This window comes from Fukomys damarensis, unplaced genomic scaffold (genome assembly GCF_012274545.1).
Source record: "Fukomys damarensis isolate Sample0158 unplaced genomic scaffold, DMR_v1.0_HiC HiC_scaffold_15, whole genome shotgun sequence".
NCBI classification, from domain to species: Eukaryota; Metazoa; Chordata; class Mammalia; order Rodentia; family Bathyergidae; genus Fukomys; species Fukomys damarensis.
In genome coordinates, this window is record NW_022900927.1 from 60,963,866 (window position 1) to 60,975,912 (window position 12,047).

Here is a 12,047-nt window from a genome sequence, read left to right on the forward strand (position 1 = left end):
GAAAAAAAAAAGTGTGACTTGAAGGATTTAAAACTGCTTCTTCTACCTGAGTGCACAAATCAGCTTTCCTGTGGCTGCTACACTGCACGAGTTAGAGGAGGACGTGGTTTATTTGGCTCCCAGTTTCAGTCCGTGCTCAGCTGGTGCCAAGGGACAAACGGCATGGTGGAAGGGGGTAGGGGAGCAGAGCCAGGGAAAGAGCACCAGGGACAGATGCCCCCCACTGAGCCACCCCTCCACAGGGCCCCGCCTGCTGACAGGGCCTTCAGCCACCAACACGAGCAGTTAATCCACCGGTGTCCGGCACCCTCGTGATCCAGCCACCTCTCCAGGAGTCTCCCAGGCCCGTCACATTGACAATGAGGATTCACGGGCACATGGAGGCTGTTTCCAAAGTCTTCTGTTTCAGAAGCTCGCACATACCCGTAATCCCAGCACACGGGAGAATGGTGAGCTCAAGGCTGATAAGGGCTGCGTAGTGTTCACAGCCAAAAGCTAGGCTAGAAAGAAGCAAAATCGTGGAGAGATTTAAGCGTTTAGCTCAAGGCCACACGAGTGTAATGAGTAGGGTTGGAATTCAAAGGCGAAAGTCCTTAACTATGGCAGGTGGGCAGTTGACAGTGAGCATCTACTGTGCTTGCTTAAGCCAGAGCTGAGCGGCTGCTGGGCAGAGTCCTGGTTTGGGGAGCTTGTAATCCTCCAAGGGGCATCCTCCTCCTCCATTCTTCCCCAGCCCTTGTGTATACCAGGACTTTCCAGTCCAGTTAAGAGGGTTACCGGAATTTAAATATTGTATGGGTTCTCGTTTCTGTGAAATAAACATGAGTAAACAAACGACTTAGCAAAAGAGAGATGGTAGGAAACAAAAAGGCAGACTTGTTCTAGTTGAAAAAAGGGATGAGGAGGTGGCAGTGGGGTATAAAGGATCAGAAATGATCCAAGTTTGCTATACCAGTCCCTCAGATAAATGCAACTCTGATACATTGCAAACATATACTAAGAAAAATATATTCTCCCCCTCAAAAAAGTAATCAATATCATAGCACAACAGAAAATCTTAGACTTGCTACTCCACAACCCCTCCTAATCTTCAGTCTCTCTCTCCCCCTCTTCTGTAAGAATCTTTGTCATCATAGCCATAGACCTCAGCACCCAGGAGACTATGAGACTCCCGGTCTGTGAGAGTCCAAGTCCCTGGTGCTACTTGTAGCTTTTAGGCCACGGAGGTATTGCAGTCCAGCAGATCAGCACCTTGCCAGTCCTGGGAAGCACAGAAGCAATTTTGTTGAAGGTCAGCCCTTATTGCCTGAAGCAGTAGAATCATGACATCTGTTTTAGACCCGAGAAACATCTGCCTGCTGTTGGCCGAATGTGGTTCTGCAGTCAGGACCCAGTCCAAGACTGGGTTGAGGGACCACCCTGTGTTAGTCATCTGAGTGAAGAGCTTTAGCCTTCATGTGGGTCGTGTGGGTGAATCAATCTGTTTGTTCTTGCTTTTGTAATCGAGCTTGTTTGTGCCCAAGAACGGCCTCATGTTGTCATCGCTCCATTCATAACGGTTGCACCGCACTGAGCGCGTGAAAGAGCACGACTTCCATGTCTTTTACAACAGCGCCTAAGCTACCTGCTCTATTGTGAAGTCTTCCTGGCTTGTGGCACACTAGACGCTGGCGAGCTCTAGAAATGAAGTCAGGAAACAGGAGGGTGGTAGGTCTTTCCAGAGTCATGCAGTGTCCTGCGTGTAAGCCTAAGGTCTCCAACTTCCGTTCTTCCAGAAACATTCATTTTCCTTCTCTTCAAAGATTTAAAGAAAAAATTTAAGTCAGAGTTTAGTTTAGTTCCTTTTTGCTAGTATATATCTGCAGTATGCAACAATTACATGCGTCCTGGAGAACTGTACCTATGTATATGTCCTTCTTGAGCGCTGGCTGGTACGGACGGAGCCCTTACAGTAACATGCCCCTTTCTCTCTTCAGAGTAGAGTTCTCAGCCTAATTCGGTCACAGGAATATTGGGTTCACCTATCCGGAGATCAAAACAAAACTCCCAGTTTAAAAGTCAGTGTCTTTGCAGCCTATTAAGTTAAAAAAAATTACACATGAGGATTTATTTTAGATATCAAATTTTGATATCAAGCTCAAGTTTTGGAATACTGCTACACCTTTTGTAAAAAAAAAAAAATGCTATTTATGAGGAGTTGGATGAAACAGACCTCTCAGGACGGGAACTACCACTTTTTATTTGTCAAATGTAAATAGACCACAGACAAATGCCCAGAGCCATTCAGTTTGCAGAAATCACAGAAAATATCATTTGTGTCACTTCCCCCACTTCATGGATTCTTTGTCTTTTTCTGCTACCCGGCAAGGCAACATTTGATTTGTCAGATTTTCCTTGGAAAATATTCTAAGCCCAAACATACAGGATTTTTTTTTTTTACCAAATTGTTTTATTTACATAGGCCCCAAACCTAAAGCAGGCCCTCATTTTTCTAAGGAGTGTGTCATAAAAATTTTTTAGTGAACCACAATGATATAATACAATGGACCAAATTATTTACATAGATAAGCCTTCTTAAAGCCTCCAACAATTTCACTCTGTCTTGTAAATGAGGAAGATGAGGCTTATTATGTAATGGCTCAAAGTCATATAAAAGTGGAATTCAAATCCACATGTGAAAACCTATTTTATACCATTTTTGTGTTAATTTGCATATGTAGGATCTGTCTCTATTTTATTGAACAGGAAATGGAATTGTAAGTAATGATTTGAAGTTATTAAATAAAGGCCATCTAGTAGAATAACTAAGAATATCGATTTCCTGGGTAAGTATCCAACAGAAATTTTAAAATAGTCATTCTGGGGAAAAGTCAGATTGTAAAATGGGTAGCTGTTGGTTCCACTGAAAAGCTCTTCGGCACTTGGAGACTTTACTTATTACTTGATAAAAATTTTTAAGGACTTTATAAGAAACAGATGGCCTGGCATGTCTTTCACAGGCACCTTGAGGTGCCTTAAATAATAGATTAAGAAGAAAGCCGGGGGCATTTTTGTAGTCTGTTATCTATCCCTGTAATGTGAAATGACAGTAAAAAGCCAGTAAGTGCGCAGTGACTGTATTCAGAGTCTTGGTCTAGGCTTGGCGGGACCTGGAACATGGATGTGGTGTGCTCCTAGCTTGTAACCTGTTTCCATACCTGAGGCGCAAGCTACAAGGACAGAGCCGAGGTGGGGACAGTTAGGGTTTCCTCTTCTCCCTGTCTGCTCCATACTGTGCCACTTTACCTGCCTTTAAAAAAACGGAAAGCATATATAGGAAAGGAAAAAATATAAGTAGCTATGGGCTCAGGGGACAGAAAAATGGTTTACTTGTTGGGATCAAGAAATACTTCCGGAAGCTGAGCGCTGGAGGTGGGTCTTGGACAGAAACGAGATGGGACAGGCTCTGGTGTGTTTGCTAATTGATAAACTCACTGTTAGAGCTCTTTTGTTGTTGTTGTGTTGTTGTCCTTTTACCTCTTGTGCTTCGCTAAAATCCAAGGTGAAGAAAAATCTAAAATGAATTTTAAACTACTTGCCCACTGACAAGCTTTTACAAATGCCGTTATAAAGCTGGTTTTATTTTGAACATTACTCACCCCACACAATCTCCACGAAGAGTTGAGTATAACCACTCTGATTCATCACGCACAAGAAAAGCAAACACTGAATTGGGAGGTCGGACGGATCGTAGAACAATTTTAATTTTTTAAAAATTGTTCAATATGTTTTTCACATCTTTGAGGACTTTTATCTTCCTACTTATGCAGCATTCTTGTTTAGTTTCCTTGGTGCTGCACTAAGACTTTTTGAAGTTTTAATTTAAAGAGTACCACTCTGAAACCATGACATCTTCAAGTTCTCCTCTACTGCTTTATAGCTTTGTAGCATTTTATTTGTTTTGTTCTGTTTTTGTTTTTTGAGGCAGGATCTCCCTATGTAGTTCAGGCTGGCCTTGAACTCACTATTTAGCCCAGGCTGACCTTGAACTTGCACCAATCCTCCTGCCTCAGCCTCCTGCCTCCCCAGTGTTAGAGAAGTCTGTGACTACGGGGAAGAACTCGGATTCTTAGTATTTTAGAAGTAATATCACAACTATATGCCTAATGATAAGTGACTATCAAAAGTACAAAGTAGACGTCACATTTCAGGTACGGAAGTCACTGAGTTTCTTGGACTTGGGCGGTGTTTGGTAATGGTGGGGATTGTGGTCTCAGGGATTCCTTTGAAGATTTCCTCCCACACTGATCACCCCTCAGATAGAAAGTTCTTGCTTTACAGCACACCCCTCTTTGTCACTCCACGATTTAAACAATGGCTTATGGCTAGATGTTCCAAACCTGATGTTCTCTTTATGGAAGTGGGCTCTGTACTGGAGAGTAGAGGGCCAGAGTTGCTTTATATATTGCAGATTCCAAACGTGGTCTTCATGTTTATTGTAAAGAGGATGTTATGTCCTGCAGTTTGGAGCTGTTTGATTTACACAGTTTAAGACTTGCATTAAATTGGATATTTAATATTTGTAGCCTTTTAGATCTTGAATTCTGAAGTCTTGGTAATTACTATTATATTTCATTGTTCCAGTCTGAATTTTTTAATGTCTTTTAAGTTATAAAAATGTTTTATGCTTATTGTGAAAAATGTAGAAAAGATAAAGGGTAAAATAAGACGGAAACTACCCATAATTTCACAGTGGGTAATAACTTCTGTACCCATTTGGAATATTTTCTTCCTGTCCTTTTCTTCTACTCTAGCTTTTTTTTTAGTATGTGCAGGACATGCCTATACCTATTCTATAGGGTTGTGAGGCTGTAATTATCATTCCTTGTTTTAGTATTGAATGCCTGTATGGTTTTCTCATTTGCTCGTTCCCCTAAATATTCTTCAAGTGTAGAATGGAAATACCTACGTGCCTCCTTTATGTTGTTTCTTTTGTGACTTCTTATACTTCTATACTGACCCCTGACTTAAAAAAAATTAAGACTTCATAGAATTTTAATTATTAAAAACCGTAGTTTTATTTAGTAATCATACCTACTTTGGGCTCAGATTTATGAACTCCTGAAAGTGGCTAGTCATGTGGTGGATTTTTCTTGATCTGAAGGATTAGAATATGGGGTTCTATGACATTTATTCAGTAAATCCAGTCTCTTATTTCCAGTAGCGTGCATTTGTGACATCTTGGACATGGGTGGTTTTTGTGTTTGTTTGTTTGTTTTGGCACTGGGGACTGAACTCAGGACCTTACACTTGAGAATCAGGCAGCAGAACCACTGAGCTGAATCCCCAGCCCCTGACATGGGTGGTATTACAGAGCCTGAAGCCATGGCCTCTGTGTCCCCCAGGGGCTGTGTGACTTTGGGCACGTTACTCCATCCCATCGGCCTTCCTTCCCAAGGCTAAAGTCAGAGAAGATAAAAGCCATGGCACAGAGCGTGCGGAAGGCCAGCCATGCTATGCCTGCTATTTCCCTGTTGCCATCGTGAGCTCTTTGACCACTGAACGGAACACAGTGACCGACCAGCCGAGGAAGGCATTGGAACACGTGAGCTCTCGGCTCTAGCTCTCTGAAGGGTCTGTCCACGGGGAGAAAGGCAAACATCCTAACATCCTGTTTTCACCATGGCCCGAAGGACGGCATCTTTCTGTGTCCCGTCTGAGAAGCTGCCCTTCAGGTAATAACTGCAGACTTGGCAATGAGGCCACATTATAGCAGCTCACCACTGTGTCTGTGTGGTACGGTCCCTGGGGACTGGCTTTCCACAGTGACTCTTGACAGTGGCTCACTGTTCAGTGGTGACACCTCTCTCTGTGGACACCGGTGCTGCTTTGATGGCTGTTGTGGCTGGAAGTAACAATACAGCTGCTTGCATTTACTGAGGGTGGACTCTGACAGCTAAGAGGTTTTTCACTTCATTTAATTCTCCTGCTGCTTTGTGAGGCTGTGATTATCATCCCTATTTTATAGCGAGGAAACAGATTTGGAGAGTTTCACGGTGACCTGAAAGAGCTCTGATGCTGGTCTCTGTGACTCCAGGGTCCGAGCTCGTGGCTTTACTTGTAGCCCTGTGTATTTGCTTGGTGTTTACTGCATGGCCTCCTTCCTTCATCCAGCCCATGTTTGCTGAGGGTCTACTGTGTGCCAGGCCCTGTTCCCAGCACTAAGTCCTTGCCCCCCAAGGCTCACCTCCTGCTCTGTTAGTTGTGAGCGTTTCCAACCTAGAATGAGCATCCGTCTAAAGCAGTGGCTGTGTCTTCCTCCTGGATTGTAGGAATTGGGACCAATAAGACATGGTAGACTTTCTGAGCCTAGAGAAGGATTATTTCTGTGAAGATTCCGGTAGCTAGGGCATGCCTCATATTATTCGTCAGGCCATATCAGAATTGGCCTTTTGCTTTTGCCAACTCCTCAAACTGGACACGTGCTTACTAAGAAGCATTTAGAGGGTGTGTGATTGTTAGTGATAAAACTGCCTCTTGATAGCTTGGTTGACTCCCTTGAATGTTCTATCAGTATATGGGGCAGCCAAAAAGCTTTCTCCCCCCACACTGAGGATTGGGCCCAGGGCCTTTGCACTGAGCTATGTCCCCCCAGCCCTTTGTATTATGAGACAGGGTTTCACTGAGTCCCCAGATCACTCAGGCTGGGCTCAGACTTGCAGTCCTCCTCCCTCCACCTCCCAGAGTACTGAGATTTTCTTTGTTTAGAACACACCAAAATCATAACACACACCTAATGCACGGGGTGTAATTATTTCATAGGACAAACAAAAAGATCCTGTTATAGTTGAAAGATAAAAGACATAACCGGGAGGTCCAAACGTGAGAGGAAAATATTGATACTGTATTTATTAAGAATATTAAATCCTTCCTAAAAATGAATTATTAGAATTTGGAAGAAAATGGTAGCATGAAGCATTTGTGTTGAATGTCACTTGCTATCCACATACAGCTGGAAAGAGTTTTATATGTTCTTGAGTGGAGGTTAACATGTTATCTTTTTCAGCCAGGAAATGATCAGTAAACACTGCAAAGTATGTTGCAATGTAAAAAAATTAGTTGGTTTATTTTTGCACTGGAAATTCAATTGAGCATGTTTTGCTCCACAAGGAGCAAACGGAATATGTATGTTTCTCGTCTTCTTTGTTGGTTATTTTGTTTTGTTGCTGTTCTTGCTTTCTTTTTGTCTTTTAAAGTCATTTATCCAAGAAGGAGGATAAAGTAGCTGTCCCTTTGGGTTTTGCTTCTCCTTGGGCCCAAGCACTGGGCTCTCTGATACCCAATGCAAACTCCATGAATATCTTTCATTTCCCCAGAAGGAGGTGTGGATTTGCAAGGCTACCAGCTGGATATGCAAAGACTCTCTGACGGCCCAAGGAATGATGTGGACTTTTCAGAAATTCTTAATGCAATACAAGAAAGTAAGTTTGCTCCAATTTTAAATTCACCATGAGAGGAGAAACTGTCGTAACATCTGGGGTGGGGATAAGGAGAGTGGAAACTTTCAATGCCGAGCTGTAAAAAAAATGATAAAATGATGTCCTGGAGGAGATACTGTAAAAAATAATCTTGAAATAGAAGAGACAGTGAGATAGGAATTTAATATATGAAACTGAGCCATGTAATGTCAGGGTCTTTGAAGAACCCTGTAGCTGAATTACACATTTTACACATTTAGTATGCTATTTAATAAATTTTCAAGTATTGTAATATTTTAGATTCCTTGATTAATTATAATAAAAAAAACTTTAAGAAAGCAAAACACCATTCCTCTACCCAAATGTAAGAAGTTAATATTGATCTGGTGCTCTGGAATCAAGAATTTAGTCCCCAGAAAGGTATTGGAACCATCGCTAACAGGCCGCGTCTCACAGGGAACCCCTGTTTCTAAGCATTTTGATCCATCAAGCTTAGTTCTTCTCAGATTATTTTATTTGTGTTTTGTGATCTTCACTAAGAATTTTATCATAATCAAAACATTTACCAAATTGCAGATTTAGCATTGGGGAAGTCATTACAGTCGTGTCATCACCGGAGCTCTAATTCTGGATGGCAACACGCCTCTCAGTCTCAAAGAATTAAGTGTCAGTGTTAGATTTGAGGGGTTCAGATAGGAAGAGCATTGCATAAAGAACCGTGGGTTTTTTTTGTACTTTCAGTTTGGGAGTGTTGCATTTCTGTACTAATTGTATTTATCTTTTCGGGTACTGGGAATCAAACCCAAGGTCTGCCACGTGCTAGGCAAGTTCCCCGCCACTGAGCTACATCCTAGCCTTGTAGCAATTTTCTTATGAATCATTTCCTCATTTTAGTAGTCATTTTCCACATTCCTCACTATACTGTTTTATTCACTTCACAGCCCCACTTGTGGTGGGAGGAAGTAACAAAATAACCTACAGACCTAGAGATCAGACTGAGTGTTCTGGTACTTCATGAACCCTTTCACGGATGTGTTCAGTTCAGGGTTTAAACAGTGAGGTGAAGGATCCTGCAAGTGATGAAGATGAAGCTACTTTTGAAAGAAATATTTTTAGTGAAGAATGCAACAGTCATGTGTTCTGGCTAGGAAACCCTTGTATTTGGTTAGTGAATAAGTGAAAGTGGTCCCCCCACCAGAAGAATAAAAATCAAATTAAAAGACACTGAAGAGATAATAACTTTTCATGAAAAGTTGTAAGATTATATTATTATTACATTTGATTTGAAAGATGATAGATTATATAGTGCTCAAAGGTTTCAAAGATCTTTTTCCATAAATGATAAATGCTGGCTTTCACGTAAGTGCCAGAAATGAACTTAACTCATGTTTTTGGTGGCTACATGAGCGGACATTAAAATGAACTAAGGGTTTATAAAGGGTGATTTTAAGGTAGTGTTTTATTATGAGATCTTCATAAAGACATGTTTGTATATGGTGCTAACTGCTATACTTTAGAATGCTGATCTCTTTATAAAGAGGTAGAGGGATCTAAATTTATGATTACTTTCTCTGTAATTTCAAAACAAGAAAATGGGAATTTTACTTCACTTTAAAATGGAAATCAAGATCTTTATAGTTTGCATACTTTCTAGTGCTTGAGAAGTAATCTATTCTCTTATTATAAAACGAGTTTTCTGCTAAGTAGATCTGTAAAGCTGCCTACATAGGCTGGGTCTTTTCTGGATTCATATAGTTAGCCAGGTCTCTGCAATTTGTCAGTATAAAAATACATAGTGTGCTTTTTGAAGGGCTGTATCTTACTGTTTCTAGAAAGCTTTGAGAGACCAATAAGTATTGATGTGAGGAATACAGAGCTCTGAACGTCAGTTGAACTCCTCCCTTACAGATATTTTTGTTGAGATTATCAAGGTGATGGGAAGATTTAACTTTTTTTTTTGTTTCAGTTTTGCTTTAGAAGTTTATGGCTGTGTATGTGTAACCTTCAAGATCAAGCTAGAAGTGTGGTGTGTGTGAGTGTGTGTGTGTTAGAGAGACAGAGACAGAGACAGAGACAGAAATATTCAGTAATTGTATATTCAGTTTTGAAGGTGAGGAAACCCCGTGCAGCTTCCCAAGCTTTATGGTTAATTTGTGATAATCAATAGATAATTGTATATCAGACTTTGTCCTGCTAAAAATGCAATTATTAGGAACTATAAACTCCCTTGGTTTTTAACCATTTTATTCTTACATTTTCATATTTTGATTCAAGAATATTCCCATCATTCTTACATATTGTAAAATACATTAACATTATTTTTTCCTGCAGTGCACACATCCTAAATTTACCTCATCTATACCAACTGTGTCTCAGAGTGACTGGCCATACTCAGTTTGCTTTTCTGGGTCTCCCTGTTTGATGTAAAGCTTATAAAGGAAAAAAAGAATTGTTCTATCCATCCATTTGTCTGTTTTCTTACCTGCTATTTGCCAGTCACTCTTTAGGCATAGTACCTGAAAATATTGGTGAGCATTTTGGACTCTTGGATGGTGTTCCTACCCTGGAAGACAGAACTGTGTTGTGTCCCACTGGGCTGTAATGGGAAAAACAGAGGACTTCAAGAAGACAGCTTGTGGGTTAGGGTTGTTGGACTGCTGTATCCCATGGTTGGACCCTCTGTGCCTGTACCTGTGCCCACACAATCACCTAGCTGTTCCTGCAGTGGGCTGGTTTGGGCTTTTTTGGCTGGGGAGCTGCATCATTTCTCTAGTGACACTCCATGAGTCATTTTGAATCCAATTTCTTGAGCTTTGATCTCCTATTTTAAGCTGTCATGCCATTTCGGAGGGGAAGGGACGGGTAGTGGCATGTGTTGAGCATGTGATCTTGTGTGAGAACCCTAAGCTTGACCTTCTCCTTGTGCCATTTCATTTAAGCCTTAGTTTCCCTTTGCCTTAATCCTCACATCTATAAAAGAAAAGTGGTTGTAATAAACATACACAAAGTCCTTAGCAGAGCACCTATGCATGGTAAGCACTGTGTCGGTGTTGGCTGCCATCTGTGTCTTCATTTCTCAACATTCCTGTCTGGCGAGTGGTGTTATGACCATTGAAAAGATAAATTAAAGCTTGAATAAGCTTTATCCAATCTAGTAACTAGCTAGAGGAAGGACTGGCGTTTGAACTTTGATCTCTCTGAAGCCAAAGCACACGCTCTTTCCAAAATGGGGGACATTGCAGTCAGTAGACTTTGAGGATCTTTCATGCAGAGAGCACCATTGACCTCATCTCATTTCCAATCTAGTAACTAGCTAGAGGAAGGACTGGCGTTTGAACTTTGATCTCTCTGAAGCCAAAGTACACGCTCTTTCCAAAATGGGGGACATTGCGGTCAGTAGACTTTGAGGATCTTTCATGCAGAGCACCGTTGACCTCATCTCACGCCGTGAGAAAGTACAAGGCTAATGAACAAAGCTTGCACATAGCTCACTGTTCTCCGCTAAATACCATGCCTGGGGTGGCAAGAGGTGCCATCATTATCTGCCTTGTTATCGGAGTAACCAAGGTGCTTTTTCTTTACAATAAAGGAGGAGCAGGAAAGGCTCTTCACAGCAGTCTTGCTGTTGTGGTAACAAGTTAATGATCCTGGTGCTTTACAGAGTGCCTTGGGGTGCAAGTCCTGGGCTGTTTTATAAACATTACCATGACTGAGCCAAGACAAGGCAATGGCATATTTTTAAGGGCCATGCATCTTTTAAAATCCTGTAATTTTATTGTTTACACTGACATTTTAAAAAAATTTCAATGTGTATTAGTTAGGTTTTTGTTGCTATGACAAAATACCTGAGGTAAACAATTTAGAAGAGTAAAAACAATGTTTGGGTTGTGGTTTTGCAGGCTTCAGTCTACGATCTTCTGGTATCAGTTTAGAAATATCATGGCTGAAGGGTGTGGGGGAGGAAATCTGCTCACCCTGTGGCAGCCAGAAAGCAAAAAGGAAAAGAGCCAGAGAAGAGGAGATCAGCTACAGTTAGGCCCCAGTGTCGCACGCCATGACCACTTCCTTCCACGAAGCCCAATCCCAAATCTCCATCACCTCCCAATAATGGCATCAATTACAGTCTCGCTAATGGACCGGTCTGCAGTTGAGAACAGAGCCTCACCTCCAATCACACGGAACTGGTGGGGAGTATTTTAGATACACACCGTAACAAAAGCCTTCTGCAGAATGTTCCCTGCCAGAGGGAAGATGCCTACAATCCGGTCTATAATAATCAAAATGCCAGGTTTTCTTTAGTGAGATGTTAACATCACTATTCGTTGCCCAAACCCACTAGCAGAAGTCAAAGCAGTACAACTTGTGTCTCCCACTAAATATATTTTCAGCGTACAACCTCAGTACATAAAAGAGAGAAACTGAGCTCTTCTGTGTAAGTGAAGCTTTGCTTACTTACTTTATTCTTTGCCCTTTTTATGCCCCTAATGCTCCTCCAAAAGATCCTGGAGTTCCAGGGAACATACTTTGGCAACTGCTAGTTTTACTGGAAAGGAATAAAACAAGCTAAGGAAGCAATGATGTCCTTCCCAA

At 41.5% G+C, this 12,047-nt stretch overlaps 1 protein-coding gene across 8 annotated transcripts in view; it reads left to right on the top strand.

The window, feature by feature from the left end:
• Positions 1-12,047, top strand: part of Ano4 (anoctamin 4) — a 275,001-nt gene that overhangs the window by 113,500 nt on the left and 149,454 nt on the right. For 7 of the 8 annotated variants that reach the window (XM_033763868.1, XM_033763866.1, XM_033763863.1 and 4 more), the window contains exon 3: positions 7,356-7,460. The exons of the other annotated variant lie outside the window; for it this stretch is intronic. In XM_033763868.1, coding sequence (XP_033619759.1) covers positions 7,356-7,460 — 105 coding nt within the window. The remainder of the gene's footprint in view (positions 1-7,355; positions 7,461-12,047) is intronic. 8 annotated transcript variants of the gene reach the window in all.